This window comes from Malus sylvestris, chromosome 7 (assembly GCF_916048215.2).
Source record: "Malus sylvestris chromosome 7, drMalSylv7.2, whole genome shotgun sequence".
In the NCBI taxonomy this organism is placed as follows: Eukaryota; Viridiplantae; Streptophyta; class Magnoliopsida; order Rosales; family Rosaceae; genus Malus; species Malus sylvestris.
This window is the reverse complement of record NC_062266.1, coordinates 4,541,632-4,567,109: the sequence shown is the minus strand read 5'-3', so window position 1 is coordinate 4,567,109 and position 25,478 is coordinate 4,541,632. Positions and strand designations below refer to the sequence as shown.

The 25,478-nt window shown below is 38.7% G+C and overlaps 2 protein-coding genes and 1 long non-coding RNA gene across 26 annotated transcripts; 2 read left to right on the top strand and 1 right to left on the bottom strand.

The window, feature by feature from the left end:
- Positions 1–1,029: 1,029 nt before the first annotated feature.
- LOC126629597 (protein ELC-like) lies at positions 1,030–2,711 on the top strand. The gene has a single exon (XM_050299675.1). It carries the CDS (start codon positions 1,283–1,285, stop codon positions 2,540–2,542), a length of 1,260 nt encoding a protein of 419 aa, XP_050155632.1. The 5' UTR covers positions 1,030–1,282; the 3' UTR covers positions 2,543–2,711.
- Positions 2,712–9,587: 6,876 nt separating this feature from the next.
- LOC126628203 (putative disease resistance RPP13-like protein 1) lies at positions 9,588–20,146 on the top strand. Of its 24 annotated transcripts, none has more exons than XM_050297810.1 (16): positions 9,588–13,546; positions 14,194–14,310; positions 14,419–14,558; positions 14,953–15,089; positions 15,227–15,328; positions 15,414–15,789; positions 15,894–16,210; positions 16,369–16,498; positions 17,074–17,151; positions 17,387–17,541; positions 17,742–17,782; positions 17,951–18,384; positions 18,722–18,855; positions 18,993–19,063; positions 19,143–19,266; positions 19,624–20,146. In XM_050297810.1, exon 1 carries the CDS (start codon positions 9,681–9,683, stop codon positions 13,524–13,526), a length of 3,846 nt encoding a protein of 1,281 aa, XP_050153767.1. In that variant the 5' UTR covers positions 9,588–9,680; the 3' UTR covers positions 13,527–13,546; positions 14,194–14,310; positions 14,419–14,558; positions 14,953–15,089; positions 15,227–15,328; positions 15,414–15,789; positions 15,894–16,210; positions 16,369–16,498; positions 17,074–17,151; positions 17,387–17,541; positions 17,742–17,782; positions 17,951–18,384; positions 18,722–18,855; positions 18,993–19,063; positions 19,143–19,266; positions 19,624–20,146. The 24 variants fall into 24 exon arrangements, with proteins under 24 accessions (XP_050153767.1, XP_050153769.1, XP_050153770.1 ...); XM_050297812.1 differs by having other exon boundaries at positions 17,742–17,787; XM_050297813.1 differs by having other exon boundaries at positions 17,387–17,571.
- A 299-nt stretch (positions 20,147–20,445) lies between these two features.
- LOC126628202 (uncharacterized) lies at positions 20,446–23,149 on the bottom strand. The gene is made up of 8 exons (XR_007625315.1): positions 23,064–23,149; positions 22,791–22,977; positions 22,605–22,696; positions 22,355–22,516; positions 22,053–22,160; positions 21,370–21,971; positions 20,875–21,011; positions 20,446–20,778 (listed from the first exon to the last, which is right to left on the bottom strand). It is a non-coding gene; the product is annotated as an uncharacterized LOC126628202 (long non-coding RNA).
- Positions 23,150–25,478: the final 2,329 nt, after the last annotated feature.

Sequence of the window (25,478 nt, the reverse complement as noted above, 5' to 3'; positions counted from 1 at the left end):
ATGCATTAACCTCATTCTTGCTTTATATTTTATTATGTTATTTGATATTGTTATGATGAATTGTGTGAGTACAAAGAAAAACAAAAAAATAGAAGCAAAACTAGGTTTGTTTTTTTAAAACCCTAATCGCCAGCCACAACTGAACTTCATTCTTACTTTATATTTTATTATGGGGTAAATTACATTTTGCACCCTTAGGTTTGAGTACAATTGCAATTTCATAAAACATCTTCAAAACATTTCACTCTCATACATTTACTATTCTTTTATTTCAAAGGGCATTTTCGTAAAAATACATATTTAAAATGATAAAAACCGTAAAATTAGAGATGGGCTGTTACAATAAACTTTGAAAATATTACATCAACCATAACTAACAACATTTTTCTTCAATTACATTTCAAAAAACCTAAAATTTAGTTGAAGTAGCAAACCTATGATGCATGGATAATTATGTATAATTGCGTATCTCGTATCCGATACTTGAATATTTTTTATACTAGTTGGCTACGTATCATGGTCAATGAATAAGTCTTTGAGTCTTTGACTTGATGAATACTCAAATCCCACATTTTGAATACACCTATCCAACTTTTAAGATACGTTTACGCTTTTGAATTTCTACTTTTCAAAACGTTAGGTGGTTATTTGGAATGTTTTAAAATGTTAGGACCAATATGTAATCACCCTAAAAGTTGGGTAAATGTCCGGACTTAACTCTAAAGATTATTTCTGCAAAAGATCAATCAAAACTAGGGTTGTTTTGTTAGTCAACTATAATAAATATATAGACAGTTCGTAATACATTTTACCGTTACTAACCATTTATTTTTATACTATTCAATGCCTATATGACTTCATTTTTATTTTACTTAAAAAAAATTAATGTAATAATTTATAATATAAATAGTTTCGATCCCTATCTTGAGATTTTTCCTTAAGTTTTTAAGCCCATATAAAATTTAATTTTCTTTTAGGATAATGGCCACATACAGACATGGCCCTTTTGGCAAAAGATTTTCCTTTGATCTTGTTGAAAACGAGTGAGGCACAGAAGTCACCGCACCACGCTCCACGCAGTCGCCTGTCCCAAACACGCTCACACTCCCTCATTTCTCCCGTAAGCAAACATAACAAGCAAACAAAATCCCAATTTCCATCCAAAATCTCCATCGATCAAAACCTCGCTCCGATTAAAATCCTCCCTCGCCGCTCTATTCTTCTCGGAATCTCAAATCTCAAATCTCAACCTTCCGAACCCGACCCGATCCAAATTGCTGCGATGGTTCCACCGGCCGGTCCGAGCCCACCGAACCCCCAACTGATCCAGCAGTTCCTGAGCTCCGTCCTCTCCCAACGCGGCCCCTCCGCCCTCCCTTACTCCGAGGACACCAAGTGGCTCATCCGCACCCACCTTGTCTCTCTCACCTCCGCCTACCCTTCCCTCGACCCCAAAACCGCGACGTTCACCCACAACGACGGTCGCTCCGTCAACCTCCTCCAGGCCAACGGCACCATCCCCATGTCGTTTCAGGGCGTCACCTACAACATCCCCGTCATCATCTGGCTCATGGAGTCCTACCCTCGCCACCCGCCCTGCGTCTACGTCAACCCCACGCGCGACATGGTCATCAAGCGCCCTCACGCCCACGTCAACCCTTCTGGTTCGGTTTCCCTCCCTTACTTGCAGAACTGGGTCTACCCTAGCTCCAACCTCGTCGAGCTCGTCAAGAATCTCAGCGCCGTTTTCGGTCAGGACCCGCCGCTCTTCTCCCAGCGCAGGCCCAATCCCAATCCAAACCCTAACCCTAATCCTAACCTTGGTCATTCCTCGTCGGCTGTGTCGAATTCGGGATATTCGAGCTACCCGGGATATTCGGGCTCATCGGGATCGGCTAATCCTGCCCGTCCTGCAATTCCGCCGAGGACGTATCCGCCGTCACCATATGGAAGTAGTGGATCATTTTCTCGGGTTCAGACGGATGATCCGAATGAGGTTTTCAAGAGGAATGCGATCAATAAGCTTGTGGAGATGGTGCACGGCGACATGGCAGGGTTGAGGAAGACGAGGGAGGCGGAAATTGAAGGGTTGTTCAATGCACAGGCGGTGCTGCGGCAGCGATCGGAGCAGCTCAACAAAGGGTTGAAAGAGATGGTGGATGAGAAGGAGGGTTTGGAGCAGCAGTTGCAGATGGTGCTGATGAATTCGGATGTTTTGGAGGCCTGGTTGAGAGAGAATGAGGGGAAGACCAGGGGGAGGCTGGATGGTGATGTGGACGATGCTTTTGAATGCATTGACCCGCTTTCAAAGCAGATGTTGGATTGCACAGCCTCTGATTTGGCGATTGAAGATGTTGTGTATTCTTTGGATAAGGCATTGCATGATGGGTCAATAGCCTTCGAGGAGTACTTGAAGAATGTGAGGTCATTGTCCCGCAAGCAGTTCTATCATCGTGCTACAGCAGCTAAAGTCAGGGCTGTGCAAATGCAATCGCAGGTTGCGAATATGGCTTCTCGACTTTCACATTATGTTTCATCTTAGTATAAATGGTATAGTCTCATGTTGGATTCTTGTGGAAATATGTCAATGCTTTCTTGTTCTTCTTCTTTCTTTTCCAAATTTTTCTTTCCCAATGTTTCTTTAGGGCTGGTTTCTGTGGGAAATATGTTGTTGTTCAATAACTAATATATCGAAACTCAATTTTGCTCTAGATTTGTATATGAATATCAGATATAATCATTTCTCCTGAATTCTTACTTTTTAATGATATGACTTTTGGTTTAATTTGTGAAAATTTTACTTTTCTTGTACTGTAAGTCCTATGATGTGGATTTCTGTCACCGAAATCTATAGCGGAAAGGTGGTTGTTGCATGGGAACTCCTGAAAACAGTCAAGTGCAACTATGTTTATTTGAAGCACCTATTAGCCTTTTTGAAAGGTAGCCTTTGATGAGTATCTGAAGAATGTGAGGTCGTTGTCCTGCAAGTAGTTCTACCATCGTACTACTGCTGCTAAAGTCAGGATAGTCCAAATGCAATCACAGAATTGATTATATTTCTGCCTGAAGCATTAATTTGTTCCAAAACATATTCCATTAAGCAGAGAAGTTGTTGTTTGATGTAGGCGATTAATCATTGCTTACTAGAATACAATGATGTGTGGGTACTCAGAAAATCTGACTTGAATGGTGCTTTGGAGAAAAATTAAGTGCTTTTGTTAATGTGCTTTGCATCTGGTCTGTGGATTTGATCAGTAACCATATGACTCGTTCCGACCAAGCGATAGGAATTGGTGTTGGTTTTGAAGTAGTCATGCTCATAGTTTCGTTTGGAACATTGTAGCTTGTACTGTTAGGCTTTCTTAGTCAGGTTACCATGGTCATAGATAGTGGAACCAATAAGCAGGTGCAGAAGGCACATTGGTACATGCAGTGGGGTTTTAAGGCTGGCAAGAGGAAACATGATACAACCCCAAAATGGAAAGAAGCAAAACCCTAAAGCATTTGCTTTTAGCTCAATTGTGAAAGCCAAGTGTCTTCAGTCTCGCTCAATCAAGAAAGAGTAGCGCAGGCTTCATGTCCCAACCTATGATTGTTCCTATGGCAAACAAGCTCAATATGTTGTGGTGGTGCATAGACCTCCCAAGGTATGCATAACATTGTCTAGACCTTGCCTGCGTTGCATAATTGTCACTCAATCTGCTGTGAAATTGTTCAAATTAGTATATATGTTTAATCCTTATTGTTTAGTCTAGGTTGGCAAGTCTTCGTTAATTAAGTGGCTTGTAAAGCATTATACCAATCATAATTTACCAGAGGTTTGAGGTCCAGTTACCATTGTTTCAGGTGCCATGTTTCGCCATTTTCTTCTGATGTTGCGATAACTTGATTTGATATGATATTAGATTGAGCATTGTTCATTAAATGCTTGATTTATTCTGTTACGGAAACAATGCTATGATTGATGCTGCAAAGTTTGCTGATTTAGCATTACTTCTTATAAACAGGAGCTACGGTTTTGAAATGGTGAGACTTCAGACATTTAATCTTATTATTTTTCTTCTACTGTCTCTACATGGATGGTTTAAACTTGAAAGGAAATCCTCACGCCACAAAAAATTGTGCCCTATTTTTTTAGGATGTTTGTGAGTTCAACTCTTGTCGTGCATATCAAACACACACACTCGTCTGCACACATGTGAACACACACATTTATAGATGTTAGAATTATGCATTGGGAGACCACTCTTCTTGAATATTTATTCAGTGGATGTTGTGGGTATCTTGATACATTATTTGTACATAAACACTTCCTTTTTTGAGGATTTATTCCGCTGACCACATTGTCCATTAACACGATAGACATTTATTTTCTTCATAGGAAACATTAAAATTCCAAATGCAGGGTTGGAACCAGGTCATTTATGTTTATATTGAGGCCTATTATTTTTTTTTGAAAGAATTCTTTTTGTCAGAAATATCTTCAGATCTTCATTTGGAATTATCGTTTGTCTAATTATGACTAGTGCATTGTTTATAGCTGTTTAAAAATTCGGTGTTTCATAAGTCTAGGAACATTGCTATTATTGGTGTTCCATTATTTTCATTCATCATAATATCTATATTGCTCAAAATTAATAGAGATTGGAGTCATCATCTCGCGAGGAAGGCATAAACTCTGAAAATATGATTCATAGATGCATTATCTTGCTGTTTATTTTTAACTATATTTGTTGCCCGATGTACATTCTGCATCAGGTTCATATTGCAGGTGTTGGGGATTACAGTTTGGATGTCAGTTTGGATTTGATCTGGTTATAAGAACATATTCATAGAAGTACGGATTTTGTGGAATGCCATCTACCAGCCCCCCAACGGCTCAAATAGAAAATAAATTAAGAAAAATGAAAATCTAGTCCATCATATGGGGCATGTTATTTATCTTCTATTGATTATTTTTCAAATAAATTTTTCGAATTTTAAGTTTATACCCTTTGTTCCAAAGCTAGTTTATTTGTTTTGGCAGGCACAGTTTAGGATCACAGCAACTGCTGTTGTGCTTGAGTTCAAGCACACGCATCATGAGTAGTGAAGAACTGAAACTAGGTCACCCCTGCAAGATCTTCAAGAACACTGCACATGTAAAAGATGTGTTTACCTCAGATCTTTGAAATAGCTCTATTTGATCCCGGAGCAGGTGAAAAAGGTGTGCTTGTTTGATGTTGAGGCATACTACTGATAACATCCCAAAATAGCTTGATTTGATCCCCGAGCAGCTGAAAACGGTATGCTTGTTCGATGTTGAAGCATATTACTGATAACATCCTTCGTTGCAATCATCATTCTGAGCATAGACAGGCATGTGTCTTCGTATGACGCATGATACTAATTTAATTCACTTTTATTCATTTTAATCTCGACAGGCTGCAAAAGAAGAAATTAGTAACCAACCGAAAAGATGGGTGGACAACCAGAAGGAGAGATTGCTAGGTGCACTTGGAGGACAAAATTTTGATGCTGACATTGTTTTCTTTCCTGCCTGGACTCGAGTTGAAGTTCCTCTATTTACAACCCATTGACGACATCCCTAGAACCCTGTGATAAGACCTGGGCAAGCGATGAAAACTACTGCTGAATTTTGCAGAGATCATAATATTCCCATCCCTGTTAACAGAGGTTCACTTTACATGGTAATCTATGACGCCGAGCTGCTTATTGCAGCAGCATGTGGTTTCGTGCTCTCAATTCTGCCCTGGAAGTACTGCATGTTTTTCTAGGTACTTGAAGAATTTTTTTTTTTCATTTGCTTGTGTGACAGCCAATTGAAAGGAAGCCGAAGAAGTCTACAGGCCGGTGGTTCCTAAATCATTGCAAGAAGATCTGCCATTTGCATCAAAATCGAATGATACAACCCATACAAGAAAAAATCAAACAGCTGTTGGATGAATCGTCGGGAACTGGAAGATAATGCTGTCATCCAAGATCTTTGATTAGTTCAAAACGACAAGGTATGCTCTTAACACCTTGGATGTAGAACTTCTTATGAATCTATTTGGTAATCAGTTACTGGCTTCGAAGTTTTTGTCTGAACGCGAAACTTACCTTCGGAGAGGATTACTTTCGAGTTTTGACATGTGAAGTGTGACACCAATTTAATATATCCCTTTGTCTGAACTTTGCTTTAGCGCTTTCGTTTGACTTCTAACAGGGAGCTGTTATTTGCGCTCCCAAAAATAATAAAGTAGGAGTGCATGATGACGACTTTTGAGTTATATATGTTCTCCTTCGAAATTTCCGAAATTTCCATATTCAAGTAATTAAACCTACTCATATCATATGTAATGGCTTATTGATTATATAATCAGAACATAATCAACAGAAGATTCCAATCTTAATTGTAGTGTGCCGTGTCCGCCCTTCTAATAGCAAAATCTCAAGGCGACTTCTAAGTATCAACAGACAACAGTGATGTTTTGGTTAATTACCGTTCAAAGGCACATAAATTGACAGTAAAATTTTGAGCTCAATCGAGTGGTTATTTATAAGGCTGATGAGTCTTCTTATTTATATAGTGCTAGTTTGGTATTGCTGTGCTTTTTAAAAGAACTGTTTCTGCTGTGCTGTGAGAATAAATAGCTATAAAATAAAGTTGTTAAGTGTTTGGTGAACTTTTTTTTTTATGTAAAAGTGCTTTTCATAAAAAAAACAGTGGCAGAGTGTTTAGTAAACTTTTATATAAATTGCTTTGAATATGTTAAATGACTAAAAATGATATAATATTTAATGGTAATATAATAATTTCAAAGACTATAAGGTAGGGGTAAATATTGTAATTTTGTAAACCATGTGAGGGCATACTTGTTATTTGAAAATTTTATTAAATGAGCATTGATTACTATGCTGTGGAAAAAAAAAACATTTTTTTTATAAGCATTGTAGACACTACTTCTGTTTTTCTATGTTTTTCTACTTTCATTGACAACAGTTTTTAAAAAAAATATTTTTGTTTTGTGTTTTACCAAACACATTTAATGTTCTAGACTTTTTAATAAGCTGTTTTTTTTTTTTTAACATCACAATCTCAAACCAACCCATAATTAGGTCAATCATACAACTTTTTCTTCGGCTAGAGATCTGCTGTCCCCAAACTTGTGTCTCTATCCGTGTCTCGTTACAATTTTTTGACAAGTGTCCTTTAGTTTAACTCCAAATTCACACTGTCAAAGTTTCAAGATTAAATAAATTAAAACTAAAAGTTAAAGAAAATAAAACCAACAGTCACTCAAACTCCCTACCAGCACCAATCTGACCGCCACACCCTCCCCAACAACACACAGTAATTTGTTATCGGAACACCCTTCTCTCTCTCCTCGCCAATTTTTTCTCTCTTCAGATAGTCATGATAGAAACAGTCTGTCTCCCAGTTTGAGTTCCATTCTTTTTCTCCCTCCACTTCCTGCAAATTGGAGCACCACTGCCATCGCCATTTTCATTACTACTGCAAATCCAACCCCTGTGGCCGCTCCCCCCCTCCTTCGCCGACATCTCCCGTCGCCCAAACTACCGCACAATCCGTGCTGTTGCCATCAACCTCCCTCTAAACCCTAACTCCCAACAGGCCATCATCGTCGCCCCTGTCCCCCAACCCCTCTCTGCCCCAAGATCTCCCGTCCTTTACACTTCCAATCCCTTTTGGTTTTATTTTCTTTAATTTTTTATTTTAATTTATTCAATCTAATGAAACTTTGACAGTGTTAACTTGGACTTAAACTAAACGACACATGTCGAAAAATGATAAAAGAGACACGTATAGAGACACAAGTTTGGGGATAGCAGATCCCTAGCCTTTTTCTTCGTTATAATTGAGCGTTGTTTTTATTTGGAGTTTAATAAATTCGAACTTGGAATCTTTTCAAACTCTAGGAAGAGAATAACACTAAACCAAAATCACTCTTTTATTTGTGGGAAGATGATCCATTGTTTGACAGATTACATCAAATTTCAAATACCCAAATCACTCTTTTACTAATGAAAAAATTGTAATAATGATCTCTCAACTCAATTGAAGCAATGATCCCTCAACTAAATATTCATTACCATTGGTTCCTTAACTCATCAAAACGTGCAGTTATAATCTATTTCGTTAACTCCGTCAGAATTATGTCAAAATGAGTTACGTTGGAAGAACCATTGTTACAATTGAGTTAAAGTTGAGGAATCATTTCTCCAATTAGGTTAAAGTTGATGGATCATTGCTCTAATCGGGTTAAAGTTGAGGGACCATTTCTCCAGTTGGGTTAAAGTTGAGGGACTATAGCTAAAAAATTTCACATTTGGTTATCTGTATTTGCCCATTGATGCAGCCTCATGTGCGTGACACATAACTCACGTTTTGAAGAGTTATGAACCAACGATGAATTTTTAGTTGATGAACTATTATTATAATTCCCCCTTTATTAATGGACCCAGCTTTAATAGACCTATTGATGGGAGGTCCTTGTTATGTAGTGGCTTTAATTTTGGAAAACTTTATGCTGTCTCTCTAGCATTATCTTTTTCCTTCCATTGTTGAATTCTTTTGATTAAGTGGGAAAGGAGAGACTCTAGGTTGGCTGTGGACTTGGTCAATAATAGGCGATTTCCACACAGGCTATATTATTAAAGATATTATAATCTTTAGGGTAATGCTAGGGAGATTAAATTTACAGTCTAAATTTTGTAAACTAAATAATATGGAAGTTGATTTTTAGATTATTACTTACGTGTTCAGTTGATCAACATGTTTATTTCTTATTGATGACACATCATTTAATTTGTAAATTTAATCTAGTCTATTTAGCATTACTCATTCGGCCTTTAGTGATGGTCTCTTTCATCTTGCACCTAATAGTTATGTTATGGCCAACAATAATTGTTGCATTTGGTGACTTAAAAATTGTCTCTTTCTTTTTGTTCCGAATCTTTTACTCATATCATATGTACATGCTTATTCATTATATTACTCCAATCTATTAATTAAAATGCATGATAACATAAAAAGCAAAAGATTCCAATCTTAATCTTAATTAATTAGGTAATTAATTTGACTAATCATGTGTTGTATCTGCTCGTCTAAGAGCAAACTCCCAACACGATTTTTATTATAAAAAAGACAATAGTGATGTTCTGGTTAATTACCATCCAAGGGCACACAAATTAACTGTAAATTTTAAGCTCGATCGAGCTGTTATTTAGAGGAATAATGAATCAAATATATGATTAGGAACTGAGTTGTTTGTTTAAGTTCACCAAGACACCAGACATGATCAACTGTTTCATGCATGCATCACTCACGAAGAAGAAGATGATTCAAAGTTACATATACTAATGTCCTGGAAGGAAGCCTACAACCTGTCACTCTCACACCAACCAACTACTAGGAAATTGTCACTTAAATTGTAGGGAACAAACACTCTTATGATTACGCGGGTGGTCCGCTCAACTATTGACCACCAACTACTAGGAAATTGTCAGTTAAATTATATGGAACTGAGACTCTATGATTAACATGTGAGGTCCACTGAACCATTGACTGAAAAATATATCAAGTCGTCTCTTTCCGAAACGAAATTAATCACTCTTCCTCACCTCAACACTTCTTTGAAGACAAGAAAAAAAAAAAAACAGAGAGAGAGAGTGAAATGGCAGGAGCTTTGATCGGAGAGGCTTTTCTCTCTGCTTCCATCCGGACGCTGTGCGACAAGGTTTCTTCTGGCGAGCTCGTGGACTTCTTCCGGCGGAAAAAACTTGACCATTCACTATTGGAGAAACTGAAGCTGACGTTGTTGACCCTTTATGCAGTGCTCAACGATGCAGAGGAGAAGCAGATTGTCAACCCTGCTGTGGGGATGTGGCTCAACGAGCTCAAACACGCTGTCTTTGATGCGGAGGATCTACTGGACGAGATCGATGCTGAAGTTTTGCGCTCCAAGGTGGAAGCTGAATATCAAACTAAGAAAACCCAGGTGTGGAACTTCCTATCTACCTCTCTTAATCCTTTTTATCAAGGCATGAATGGTAGGGTACAAGTGATATTTGAGAGACTAGAACACCTTGCGAAACAAAAAGATCTCCTTGGTCTTATAGGAGGTGTCAAGGGAACAGTTTCTCAAAGAACTCCCACAACATCCTTTGTTGAGCATGAATTTAGTGCTTGTGGTAGGGAGAGAGATGAAAAGGAGTTGAAAAGGATGTTGCTATCGGATAATGCAAGTAGTAGCCACATATCGGTAATCCCCATAGTGGGAATGGGCGGGGTTGGTAAGACAACCCTTGCTCGGGTCCTTTACAATGATAAAAAAATAAAAGAGCATTTTGATGTTACGGCTTGGGCCTGTGTTTCCGAAGATTTCGATGATATTAGGGTAACTAAAACCCTTATTGAATCAATTATCTCAAAACCTTGCAGTCTTCAAGATATGAGCTTGCTTCAAGTTGAACTTAGGGAACAAGTGAGGGGGAAAAAATTCCTATTTGTGCTGGATGACCTTTGGAATGACAAGTATAGTGATTGGGATCTTGTACGGGCTCCTTTTACTTATGGGGCGAGGGGAAGTAAGGTCATAGTGACAACAAGGAACAAAAGTGTTGCATCCCTTGTGCACACTGGTCCTATTCACTACTTGAGAAATTTGTCAGATGAAGATTGTTGGTTGTTACTCTCAAAACATGCATTTAGAAATGAAAATCCTAGTGCACATCCAAAGTTGGAAGAAATTGGTAAGCAAATTGCACACAAGTGCGACGGTCTTCCTTTAGCTGCAAAAGCACTTGGGGGTCTCTTAGGTTGTAATGTAGGTTACAAGGAATGGAGTCACATATTGAACAACAATCTTTGGGAGACATTGTATGATAAAAGTGTTCTTCCATCTTTAAGATTGAGTTACCATTATCTCCCTACTTATTTAAAACAATGCTTTGCTTATCTCTCAATTTTTCCAAAAGACTATGAATTTGAAAAGGAAAATATAATTCAACTTTGGATGGCACTTGGTTTAATTCCACAAGCTGAGAGTGGTCAAGGATTGGAAGAGCTCGGTGGGAGATACTTTGATGAACTATTGTCACGATCACTACTTCAAAGATCATGGAAATCAAGTTTCACAATGCATGATCTCATTAACGACTTGGCTATGTCTGTGTCTGGAGAATTTTGTTTTAGGTTGGGTGAGGGACAACCACATGAAGTTCCTAAACGAGTTCGGCATTTGTCATATATGAGAGAAAGATTTGATACCGTAGCAAAATTTAAGCCATTGGATGAAATTAAGTGTTTGCGCACCTTGTTTCCCATGTCTTTAAGACCATACTATAAGTGGGATAAGAGCCTATATGTAAGCATAAAGGTTCTAGAGGATTTGTTACTAGCACAAAGATGTTTACGGGTGTTGTCATTGGCAAGATATAAAAATATAACTCAGTTACCTGATAACATTGGTAAACACTTAAGCTTGCGCTACATTGACCTCTCTTACACTGCAGTTAAAACGTTACCAAATACGATGTGTGAGCTCTACAATTTGCAAACTCTATTATTGTTAGGTTGTTCCTCTCTTGTTGAATTGCCTGCAGACATGAGGAAATTGATTAATTTGCGTCTTCTTGATATTAGAGAAACTTGTATAAAAGAGATGCCGGTGCAAATGGGTAGACTAAAAAGTTTGAGTACATTGACTGCTTTTGTGTTGGGGAAATCTACAAGGTCAAGTGGCATTGGAGAACTGGGGCAATTGTCGAACCTTCGAGGAAAACTATCTATCTTGAATCTGCAAAATGTAGTCAATCCTATGGATGCCTTGGGGGCCAATTTGAAGGATAAGAAAGACCTTCACGAAGTAGAGTTGGCATGGGGTCATGAGGATGCAAATGATTCCGTAAAAGAGAGACATGTACTTGAAAGCCTACAACCTTCCGTAAATTTGGTGAAGCTGACCATCAGATTTTATGGTGGAACTAGGTTTCCGGATTGGTTGGGAGACTCTTCCTTCTCCAGCATACAAGTCATGCATCTCACTGATTGTAGTACTTGCTTGTCATTGCCACCAGTTGGGCGGTTACCCGCTCTCAAAGAGCTCTATATAGAAAGGATGAAAATTGTTGTGAGTATTGATGTTGAGTTCTACGGGGGTAATGGAGCTTCTCTAAGTCAACCATTTCAATCTCTCGAGAAGCTAGTGTTTAAAGAGATGCCGGAGTGGGAGGAATGGCTGTCAAGTCCAGGTAGTGGTCAATCTTGCTTTCCTCGTCTTGAGGTGCTTATTTTACACAATTGTCCGAAGTTGAGAGGAAACTTACCTGATCGTCTTCCTTGCTTGAGACAACTTGAAGTGGACGAGTGCGGGGTTCTGCATGAAAGGGCTACCAGAACTAGATGGATACCCTGGTCTCTCATCGTTAACACGGAATCCTTGCGACAATCTCTTAATCATCTGAATATAGTTAGATGCCCTGGTCTCTCGTCGATACTCGAGACGGAGTCGCTGTCCTCGCTTTGGACGCTTCGGATTCAAAATTTTAGTCGCACAGATTGCTTGCAGCCGCACTTCAGCAGTTGTCTTGCAAGTTTGAATCTCGTTAACTGCGCGTCACTCTTGTCGTTCCCGAGAAATGGTCTACCCACTTCGTTGACATATCTTAGAATACAAAAGTGCAGGAGATTAGAATTCCTATCTCATGAGATGATGACCAAATTGACATCCCTTCAACGTTTGTATTTGAGGGACAGCTGTGATTCACTGAGGTCCTTCCCGCTGGGCGTTTTCCCCAAACTTTCAAATCTTCATATCTGGGGCAGTAAAAATCTTGAATCCCTTTCCATTGGAGAAGGAGCTGATGATGAAAATCTCACTCATCTCGATTCTCTCTTTATCTATGACTGTCCAAATCTGGTCTCTTTTCCCCACGGGGGATTGCGCACTCCCAAACTGGCTCGATTTATAGTCTGGAAATGCGAGAATTTGAAGTTATTGCCCGACCGAATACACACCCTCACCGCCCTTCGAGACTTACGTATATACAATCTTCCAAATGTTGAGTCATTTGCAGAAGGGGGTTTGCCTCCCAACCTAGAATCATTTCGAATCTATGATTGTGAGAAACTGAAGCCTTCAGTGGAGTACTGGGGTTTGCAACGACTTGTCTCCCTTCGAACATTTCGGATCCGGAAAAGCCAGCATCTGTTGAAGACGGTGCTCAAGGAACAGCTGCTCCCTACCACACTTCACGGTCTCGAAATCTCTGGAGTGAATAGGCTGAAATCTTTGAAGGGAAAGGGACTTCAACACCTCACTTGTCTCCAAGAGCTCGAAATTACAAGCTGTCGTCGTCTCAAATTCCTGCCAAAAGAGGGTTTTCCGGCATCGCTCTCTTTTCTGAGCATCCAAAAATGTCCTTCTCTGAGGAAGAGGTGTCGGGAGAAGACGGGAAAAGAGTGGAGCAAGATAGCTCACATTCCTTGCATCGAGATAGATGATCAAGTCATCATTTGAGATCTCAAAGTCAAAGTCAGGTACGTACAGAGCACCATTTTCATTCCATAGGTAAGATTCAGATTCTGTACAAAGTTTCTCTTCAATTATTTGCCGTCATTTATACTGTTTTAATCGATCAATCAATCAGTTTTTAATTGTTTAATTCAACTACGCGACCCTTCCATCTTCCTTCCGTGCTTGTTCCCCCCTGTAAACCATGTATCGTTAAATTTCAAGACAATATCATCCGAGGGCAACTTGTGTTAGCTTACATTAATTACTAGTCGTCGAATCGTGCTCTGGCTTATCTGTCATGAATATGATTCTCCCACATGGGCGATGAGGTAACCCTGGATGATGTTTTTTATTTCTTTCTCATACTTATGTGATTTGATTGTGGTGGAATGCATATTCATCTCAATATAAGGAAAAGATCCCGATTGTCAAACTTGAACGTTTAAGTGATAAACTGGATTGATTAAAACTTTCACATTGCTATCTTTCCTTGTCAATTCATGTCTAAATTTTTTTCCCGCTTTCAGAGTTTGATTGGGATGATAAAGTAGGGGAAAATGTGAAGGCATCATTTAAGCTTATGTATTAGTCAAATGTTAACAGCGAAATTCAACTATGCTTTCATGGCAAAATTATGTCACTAACTTGTTTGTCGGCTTTGCTGATGCAGATAGCAAACTGTGCTGTAAAGTTTGAATTACCTAAGTCCATTGCTTCCATCAATTAGTTGTCTATGAATGGTTCCCTTGCAGTGTGACATGTATATGATTCTCCTTCAATTGGATAGGTAACCCCTGGAATGATGTTTTTTCTCATATGCTGCTTTATTTTCAATACAAGCAAAAATGCCTTTTCATCTTCCCTTCATGTTGCTGCCATCTTCGTGTGGTTGCAGATCTGTTTTGGTACATACACAGCTGTTGAAGTGAGAATGGGTGACGATGACCACAAAACAAAAATGAGAGCAAGTTTCTTTGGAGCACTGCCCTCATGCTTGCGCTTGTTGGAAGTTAGTACATTATGTTACAAGAGCTGGTGGGTGGTTGCTGCAGTACACATTTTCACAGAAACGATATTTCTTATGTTGAACACTGCAGATAACAAAAATTGAATTCCATTTCACTTTGTTTCTTCAGAATTGTTTCTGAAAAGTTCATAAAAAACAACTTTTTTCCCCTTTTTAATTGAGTTTAAGAGTGACAGAGATAGTTCTAGAGACGTTGATTATATTCATTAATATAAAGAAAAAGCCACTTGTTAACCGTGCGCGTAATAAAGTGAATAGCTCATGTATAAGTTGATGCTAACTCAATCTATTTATAAGTTGGAATTATTTAAGAAGCTGTACCAATTAGGTTTCATATTAAGATCCATTGCTTGTTTTGTAAGATCAATCAATCGTTTATAATTTTATCATATTTGAATTTAGGAGTATTCATATATGTTGAGCTGGGGTGTGGACAAGGAAAGCACTTGTTTTGGCATCCTATCAAAACAGATATGAGAAGAAACATGATTTTCACAATTTGATGTGGAAATGAAGTGGGAGAACGCATCGATCTGCAGGTAAAGCTCTATCTTCTTTCACTACATTAACTGTGCACCAACCTTCCATGAATTTTTGTTGGAATGTCCACATACTCTCCTTAAAGTAAACGATCCTGCACTTTTATTTTCATCTGAAATTGTGCCTATTGTCACAGCCTATGAGCATCTTTTTCTCTGGAAGTGTTCCAAAGGAACTGAGAGATTACAGCAGTTTGCTCTACCATTGGGGATGTTATGAGCTATCCCAGGACAAAAGGGTATGTTTTCTATATGTGCGGTGACATTCGACTACAATTGGAATCTAATTGAATATGAGCAATCCCTTTGACTATGTACAAGCAGAAGAAACAAGGGGAGATGGATGTCGAAAGCAATGATGGTTCGTGAAAAACGTATGGCTTTGAACAAGGTTTTAGTGACGTTGTTTATGCCCTCGAGTTTTGATAGGAAACCAGTGTTGTCACCAAGAAAACGAGGGAAGGAGAAGTCTCTTAATGGAAGCAAAGATATGAACTTGGATGCATCTCCGAAATCTGATGAGCAGGAAACTAAGAAAATGAATTAGGAAGAGTTGATGGAAATTTGTAATGGCAGCAGAGAAGGTGCTGCTGCTATGAGCAATAAGGATGTCAGTGCCAAGGCAGTCAGAAAGCATCGTAAAGTCAAGGAATGGCCCGGGAATATTGAGACTCAAGCGGTTGATTTGGCAGCAGAGATGGTGGTGCTGTTGATTATGGTTTTTTTTCTTTGAACGCATATTGATATTGTTGTTGGTTGGTTTTAGTTTGGTTTAAGAGGACTTATGGTCTCGAGTTTTTGCAGGCAATGTGTGTTGATTCACCTGGCAAACAAGGGAAGGAGAATGCGCTTGATCAGAGCGAAGATGTGAAGTGCTCTGATGCAGCAAAACAGGACGAGTTGATGGAAATTTGTAATGAAGAAGAGATGGTGCTGCTGCTGTGAATGAGAATGATGCCAAGGGCAAGGGCAAGGCTGCAAGAGGGTTTCGCAGGGTCCAGGAACGTCGCATTTAGAGCAGAGAGGCTGATCTTGAGCTTCCCCTACCTCAAGGCACCATTAGTTGCTGAGAATGTGGGAAATTGTCTCCAATTTTTTAAGTTCTGTGAAAATTTTGAGAGGTAGTTCTTACTTTTGTTCTATTATATATTTGATTAAAATGTTGATCAAAACTTGTCTTAATTGATTTTATGTGGCCTTTTTTTTGGGTGCTAAGACATTCCTGAACTTCCAATTCACTTGAAATCTCTTTTTTTTTTCTTGTTTCTTTTGACTCTAGTTTTTTAAAATTGAAGTGCTGTCCTTCTCTGAGGATGAGGTGTCAGGAGAAGAGTGGAGCCAGATAGCTCACATACCTTGCATACAAATAGACGACGAAGTCATCATTTGAGATCTCAAGTCAAATTTAGGTACCTTACATAGCACAATTTTTCATACAATAACCTGTTTCATTCCATAGCCAAGATTTCAGATTCTGTATGAGTTTCTCTTCAATTGTTTACTGTCATTTATACCGTGTTTAATTAATTAATCAATCAATCAGTTTTTAATTGTTTAATTCCACTACACTACTCTTCCACCTTCATTTCGTGTTTGTTCTCCCCTGTAAAACCATGTATCTTTAAATTCCAAGACAATATCATTCATGGGCAACAGGTGTTACCTTACATTAATTACTAGTCGTCCAGTTGTGCTTTGGCTATCTGTCATCATGAACATGATTCTCCTTAATGAGACGAGGTAACTCCTGGATGATGTTTTTTTTTTCTTCTCATAGTGATGTGATTTGAATGTGGTGGAATGCATATTCATCTTAAGGAAAAGATTCAGATCCAGATCCAGATTGTCAAATTTGCACACATAATAAACTGGAATTAATTTGAAAAAACTGTACCAATTAGGCTGGACCTATTCAAATCAGCATGCATATGCTTGTTTCCTAAGATCACTGGTTAATTTATAGTATCTTCATCTTTGAATTTAGGGCATCCTTCTGAGACGAGGTATGAGAAGAGACAAGCATTTTCTTAATTTGATGATGAACGAGCAAAACCATGTGAAGGTAAAACTTGCCTCTAATTCTTGTGAACTTTAATACCTTGCATTTGGCAATTAAAATTATGGTTCTAATTTAATACTTTGCACATTATCGGTTGAACGAATAAAATTTGAACCTTATTATTCTTATCTTCTTTTCACATAATTCCAAAAGTTATAACATCCACCTCTGGAAGACTAACCAAAATTACCATGGTTATGTAAGATTCAACTGATTTTCTTGTTTTATGGTCGTGCAGTTGCATACTCAAGAATTTTGAATTCGATGAATGGTGAAAGAAAAGCACATGGATCTCCTTTTGTTTCTGAGTTCCTGGCATCAATATGCTGCACATTTTGGATCATTGGATGAAATGGTTTTCGGAATGAAAAGATGATCAACTCATGTGCACAGGTGGCCGTATCCACATCAATATGAATTTCAGTATGGGAGTTGTTTACTCAATATTTAGGAATAAGCAATTCAGGAAAACTGGTTCCAACATTTTCTTATTTTTTTGGATCTTGGTACACCTCAAGTGACTGCTCTTTCTAAACTTTCACTTTGCTATATTTCCCTGTCAAGTCATGTTTAAATTCTGTTCCAACTTTCAGAGTTCGATGGCCATGATAAAATGGAAAATGAAGGGAAAAATGTAAGGTATCATTATTGAGGCTTTTATAAATATGTTACATCTATCTGTAGAATTTAGCTTAATCATTTCGGCTTATTTATTAGTGAAATGTTGACTGTGAAATTCAACTATGCTCTGAGTCAGGTCAAAATTATGTCACTAACGTGTTTGTTGGCTTTACTGATGCAGAGAGCAAACTGTGGAATTGTAAAGATTGGATTATCTAAGGCCAACAATTTTAACATCCATCAATTAGTTGTCCAGGAATGGTTCTCCTGCCGTTTGGCGTGAATATGATGCTCCTTCAATTGGATAGGTATCCCTGGAATGATGTTTTACTTGTATACTGCCTTATTTTCAAGACAAGCAACATGGCTTTTCATTTTCTCTTCATGTCGCTGCCATCTTCGAGTGGGTGAAGATATGTTTTTGTACACAAACAGCTGTGGAAATGAGAACGGGGTGACAATGACCAGGTTCAGGTTTCCTTGGAGCACTGCCCTTATGCTTGCGCTTGTTGGAAGTCAGCAAATTATGTTACTAGAACAGGTGGGTGGTTGCTGCACTACACTTTTAACAGGAACTATTTCTTATGTTGGACACCGCAGATGAGCTGTAAGCCTGTAAGTGAGTTTCATTTCACTTTAGTTTCTTCAGAATTGTTTCTGAAACGCTCATAAAAACTTTTTTTTTTTCTCTTTTTAATTGAGATAGAGAGAGACGGAGATAGTGAGTCTCATAGACATTGATCATATTCATTAATAGAAAGAAAAAAAAGTCGAGATTGTTAAACATACACGTAATAAAGTGAATAGCTCATGTATAAGTTAATGCTAATGCAATCTATTTGTTAATGGGAACTATTTAAGTAGTTGCACCAATTATATTTCATTTCACAATCCTTTTGCATGTTTTCTAAGATCAATCAATCAACTATAATTTCTTCATCTATGAGTTTAGGAATATCATATGGAGCTGGGGTATGGATAAGGAAAGCACTTGTGTTGGCATATCGAATGGATATGAGAAGAAACAGGATTTCACAATTTGATGTGGAGGTGAAGAGGGAGAAGAATCGATCTGGAGGTAAAGCTGTGAGTTCTTTCCCTACATTTACATCAAAACTGTCCAAAAACCTTCCCTGAACCTTTGTTGGAATGTCCACACTCTCCTTAAAGAGAAAGATCATGTCCACACCACATATTATCTGAACATTGGCATGTTGTCACAGCTTGTGAACGTCTTATTCGCCAGAGAGTGATCTATTGGAACTGAGAGATCACAGCATTTTGCTCTACCTAGGTGTGTTTTCTAGTTGTATGTGCGGTGACATGTGAGTACAATTGCAATCTAGTAAAACATCTTTATTTGGATACTGCAGGGTCGTCCATTACGGAGGCAACCATCTGATTCATTAACCTTTCTAAAGGAAGATGGTGCAGACCGTATCCTAATTTTGGTGGAGGATGGTCGGAGCAGGCCGTCAATTGTTAGAATTTTTCTTGGTAACAACTCTGAACCATGGTAGTTCTTCATGTACATTATTGCAGATAGCAGTACAAACACTAATCAGTAGGAGGTGAAAAGAGTACCAATTATATCTTTTATTATTCTACAAAAGTCAACATGTAATTGTATAGATGGGGAATACGGGATGGAGCTCCTTCTGTTGAAAACTGCTTATTTTATGGCGCTGAAATAGCCAATCGACAAATACCTCTCCTCTCTGAGTCTAAAGTGTGCACGTATAATATTTTTACATTTTTAAGTAGGTTAAAATCGTACTGATATCACACGATTTTCTCTTCACCCCCTTTCAATGAACTGGTTTTTGATGCATTAATTGTTTGCTTGGCTTGCAGGCAAGAACGGGCCACGAGCCAGAGGCCTTCCAAAACTCGGTTTTCAAACTACAAAGAAAACTTGCAGGTTCCCATCCTCCTGAAAGCAATGAAGAAAACGCGCAGGTTTCCTAGAACTTCTGAAAGCATCGAAGAAAACGCGCAGGCTTCCCAGAACTTCTGAAAGCATCGAAGAAAACATTTAGCGCAGTCCTAAGGCTAATTAAGTTTTTAGGCATCAGAAGACAAAGTAGGTTTACATCCAAGTTACAAGTATTTGGCTGCCCCAGCTTCTGCATAAAACTCCTATATGGGGAAGTCGTTTCCTGCTTCGGATTTCTCTTTATGGCACTGCTGATTCGGAGGGGGAAGCGATCTTAAGAAGCCGGCCAGCTGCCTCAGACAAAGAAGTGTGGTTTTAAACTTATGAGTAGTGTGCAGAATGAGAAAACACGTGTGCGAAAAGTATTTTTCCTGTTTTTGTTGTAATATCTGAAGACATTTTGATATAAACTCTCTTTTTAAGTTAATGCGTTTCGATGTACTTTCATCCGTGTTGCATATTACACAAGTTTTGAGCAAGCATTGTCGATGGGCTGGCCCAAGTTTAAATTTTTGGGTCCAGGCCCATGCTCAATTTGGTTGGGTGCTGAAGAAAACGAGAAAAACTTGGGTGTACCGATTTTTTGTTAATTTCTCTCTCATTGGTAACGGTTGGTTTAAGCGAGCCTCTCTAACATAGAAATATTCGTTTGTATCAGCGGCGATTTACTTAAGAATCCAACCATCACATTACGTGATCTACAAATATGATATAAAAAAGTAGTTTCTCTAACATCATCCTTGTAGAAAATGTTTAACGAATACCATTAGATCATGATAGTAATTAAAAAAATGCTACGTTTTCAAATTACAACACCACATGCATAAGAGAGCAGCTGAATTACCACTACACTAATCTGACTACTTAGCGCTCATCAGTTCTACATTTAGGACAGATGATAAGATAATATTTCTTAACTTGGCTGCCTTGTTTCCAAAGCAAAGAAAGAGTACTGGGTTTAAATTGTGCTACAAAAACTTCGAGACGTTGTGTACTGGTATTCGAGCAAGCACAGCCATGAGGCAGCACGCAACGAACCCACACACACTTCAACATATCCGCGCTGTGTCCACCTGAAGATTAAAGTTTCAACTGGAAGATGAGAAAATCATGCCGCCATATTCAAACCGCACCAGTATGTGAAAACCATCTTCTTCGGGTGGGGTTACCTTTTTCGATGCAGGAGAATCATATTCATGTCGGATAGGCAGAGCCACAGAGCGGCATTCAAGTATTACTACTCGTCGTAATCACGTCTTTACATTTCCACAGAACGCACACAATAAGTCACTCCCAGCATATTCTCCTGAAAATTTCTAGAAACACGTTTTTTAAAGGAAGAAGAAAACAGAACGAGAGAGCGATACAGATGACTAGCGATGCAGTATGCTGGGCCTAAACAATTCCATAGAAATTTCTGCAGATACATGTGACAAATTTAACTCCTCTGCCCTGTTTTTTTTTTTACTTTAGCAATTGAACTATGAAACTTTGAAGAGAACTTAGCGGGATTGTCCACTCTCACTTTAAATCTTAGGGGATGAAGCAGGAAATATGGCGAAACAACTAAAAAAGGTTAACTATAAAAGTGAAAGAGAAATCTCTACGTAGATTTTATGTATAAAGTCGAGAACGATCTATATAACAAAATAAAAGGTAAGTACCTGAATATTAGAGAGTTGAGAGTGAAATGAGAAGCAGAAGTTTTGGTAAGAGAGAGAGATCATATCGTGATGACTTCGTCATCTATCTTTATACAAGGAATATGAGCTATCTTTCTCCATTCTTTTCCCTTCTTGTTCTCATACCTTGTCCTTCAGAGAAGGACATCTGGTGATGTTCAGGAAAGAAAGAGATGCCGGAAATTCCTCCTTTGGCAGAACTAATTTCAAGTTCTTGAAGAGAAGTGGTGTTGGAAAAGTCCATTTCCGTCGAAAGATTTCAGACTTGATAGATAAGAGATTGCAAGAGTGAAAAGCGTGGGAGCAGATGTTCCTTGAGCAACGTCTCCAACAGATCCTTGCTACCCATGATCCCAAATGTTCGAAGGAAGACAAGTCATTGCAAACCCCACTCCACTAATGGCCTCAGCACATGATTGGTGTGTTTTTCTCCACATGAGTTCCAAATTACTACACTAAAATTTTTTCTAACAAAGTTGGATAGCAGCAAAGACAACAATAAAGAGTGGAGCATGACATAAGGGACGAAATTCCTTATGCTGTTAAGAAGTAACCATGACAAAGCCCATCCCAGGTTACCAGATCTGTAAAATACTTGACAACAAAATTATTACATCGAAATAACTCAAAAACTGAAACAAGCACATAGAACAGTTGCGACTAACCTTGAAGCAATATATCTTCACCAAAATTGCCTTTCAGTTTCCAGAAGGCATGTCCATCAGCATCGACAAGATAAGGCTGTATTCTACCAGCCTCACATATTTCATCGCCTATAAGTTTATCAAAACAATTTTTGGACAAGCACGTGTTACCATATTTTCATGAAGAACCAGAACATGAAAAGCATTTCAACCAAATGGAAAAACATCTCAACTGTTCTTAAGTCGTAGTGATAGTTTAACATCGATTATTGAAAGAAAAAGGGATAACTGAACAGATGAAGATATTAGAAATGGGAACTTACTTTCCGGTAACATGGCCATTGCTCACCCCCGCGTGAACTTGAGCTTCCTCATTTCTGATTACTGAAACAATGGAGTTCAACCTTGAAATCGGGACAAGCATTGCCATTATCTGCACTGGTCCTTTTAGCCATCTCCTGCAATTTTGTTTGGAGATCTCTCTCCTGCACATAATTGATTTAGTTAAAAACAGAATTTCATGTTGGCCCCTAAAGATGCTTGCCTCATAAAAGCTTGCCATTTCCATATTACCTTATTCTTTGCTAGAGAAATTTTTTGCTATAGCGTCCCTTTTATAGTTGGACAAATCTTTCATTTTGCTCCTCAATCCATCCCTCAGTGTCCTGGAGGAAAGACTTAAAAGATCTTGTAACTTGTAATGCAGAAAACAGGTCAATTACAAAATTATAATTTGCATGATATGCATCTTCTACTTACTCTGTGTTAAAGAGCTTCATCACAGAGGAAATTTAAAAGCACAAGCTTTCGGGAGAAGCTTAAGGCATCATATCCATCTCCGCCTCCACCAAAAGGGGCTGACCGACCTTAAGAGACCCTAAATGTGGAGATCAGGTTCTCCAAATCTTGGAACCATGAGCAGTTGGTGCTTGCTTGCTCTAGAGACCTAAGAGAAAATAAAGTTGGCTTAAACCACATGAATTATTCACCATTAGAGCTTACTAAAGTACTTTACGCATAACTATAACATACTAGGTAGAGTTCTAACTCCTGTATGAAGAAGAGCATATAGCTATGAAAACGAGATGACCGAGATCGGGCTGATGGCATACTACCTAGGCATTGAAGTCAAGTAGAATGAAGAAGGCATTTTCATCTCCCAAGAAAGCTACACAAAGGAGATACTGAAAAAGTTCAAAATGGATGACTGCAAGCCCATAAGCACACCAGTGGAGTGCGGAGTTAAACTAACCAAGCATGACGAAGGAGAAAGTGTAGATCCAACATTTTTCAAGAGTTTAGTTGGAAGCTTGCGCTACTTGACTTGCACAAGACCAAATATTCTCTATGACGTCGAATTAGTCAGTCGCTACATGGAGAATCCCACAACTACACATTTGAAGACCGCCAAAAGAATTCTTCGATACCTTAAAGGTACTGTTAACTTTGGCTTGTTCTATTCAAGCTCTAATAACTACAAACTTGTTGGATATAGCGACAGTGATTGGGCAGAAGATTCCAACGATAGAAAAAGCACTACTGAATTTGTGTTCTTCATGGGAGACACTGCATTCACATGGATGTCGAAAAAGCAACCGATTGTCACTCTCTCTACCTGCGAAGCTGAATATGTAGCTGCTACCTCATGTGTCTGTCATGCAATCTGGCTGAGAAACTTGCTAAAAGAATTAAGCATGCCATAAGAAGAGCCAACAGAGATCTATGTCAACAACAAGTCAGCAATAGCTCTAGCAAAGAATCCAGTATTCCATGACAAGAGCAAACACATAGATACCTGCTATCATTACATAAGAGAGTGTATTGCAAGAAAGGATGTGCAAGTGGGATACATGAAGTCTCAAGACCAAGTCGCCGACATATTCTCCAAGCCACTCAAACAAGAAGACTTTGTTAGATTGAGGAAATCAATCGGCGTCACAAGACAAGATTAAGGGGGGATGTTGAAATGTAATCTTGTCTTAGCCGAAGACAATTGATCCGGCCCATACACAAAGAAAGATCCATGCACATGCTAGAGAATTCTAGCAAAGTTCAAGTTGGTGGAAGAGTCTAGAAGAATGGTGAGGATTCCACCAACATACAAGATTAATGTAGATAATTCTAGCTTAGGAAGGTAGTGGAATTATCTAGATATCTCTAGCATGATGCTTCCATGCTTCTCCAAGGTTCCATCCATGCCTATAAAAGGAGAAGACATCCACACCATTTGAAACAACCAAGAGAGCAAGAAGTGAGAAAAGAGTGAAGAAGTGTAAGAGTGTTTGAGTGTTTCCTCTTGTACTAGTTTGTGAGTGAATAAAAAATTTTGTGTAAAAACTTTGAGTGTTCTTTCTTTCTCTTGCCTATCAATTCCGCTGCATTACATTCTTCTTTGTGAGATAAACATCTCCAAAGTAGTGAAGTCTTTTTAAGCCCCAACAGACAGCGACTCTGTCTCTAGTAATGACGAGAGACCAGGGTGTTTGGATTAAAACTGAACTTTAGGCCCAAGGATAGAGTCGGCCCAAAAGGAGGCCTGGAGGAATAGAGGATCAAAGCCCAGCCGAGACTTGGGAAGGCAGGAAAGGGCCTTTTCTGACTTGATACAATTCACAAAGGCCACTTGCCTACCTACCCAAGGACCAAGTGGTGTAGACTGATCAGACTGCATAGCCCATAAAGTACTTTATGGTGGCATTACATGTAATAAAGCTGATGAGTCATCACTCTCAGACCGCATTCGGGCAAAGTTGTTGCTACAGGAGCCAAACCGAGTAGTCTATAAAAGGAGGAAGAGAAGACAGGAATAAGGACACTCAAACAAACAAACAAAAGCACAAACTCTGCTCAAAAAGCCAGATTTGCCTTTCAAAACGAAGCTGTAGTCAGCCCAAGCTTTCATCCCCCTCGGGATAATCTTTTCTCCTAAACTTTGTAATAGCTCTGCTACCTTGTTCAAACTTGTTGTAGTATCGATTCACCCTTTTGTATTCTCCTTTCCCCTCTCCACCTAAGCTTTCAGACCTTTGACAGAACCACAAAGATAGGGACCTGCAAGACGATCAGCCTTAATTGATAAGGTTTAATCTTGCCCGACCTGTTTTGTTCTGTCTTTGTCTTTTCTTTCTTTAAAGTCTAGCGATATGTTGTATGTTTTTAGTTATATGCAAGTTGTTTCTAGCAAAATCACGATGACAAAGCTTTCTCAACACTTGGATCTGATTTAAATATATCTTCAATGCTTAAATTAGATCCAAGTCCTAAGCCCTCAGGCATGTAAATCTGATTAGTTTAAAAGTCCTTGGCCTCAAGGCATAAAAAAGAACTTTATGTGGACTTAACCCATCCACGACAATCCTTGATAAACGAGAAGTCCGAAGTTACTTGGGGCGCAAGTAATCGACCTACCTTCTAGTTTTCTTTCTATTATATCATGATTATCATAGA

Excerpts from the sequence above, each read along its gene's own strand:
- LOC126629597 (XM_050299675.1), top strand. The coding sequence starts at position 1,283 with ATGGTTCCACCGGCCGGTCCGAGCCCACCGAACCCCCAACTGATCCAG.
- LOC126628203 (XM_050297815.1), top strand. The coding sequence starts at position 9,681 with ATGGCAGGAGCTTTGATCGGAGAGGCTTTTCTCTCTGCTTCCATCCGG.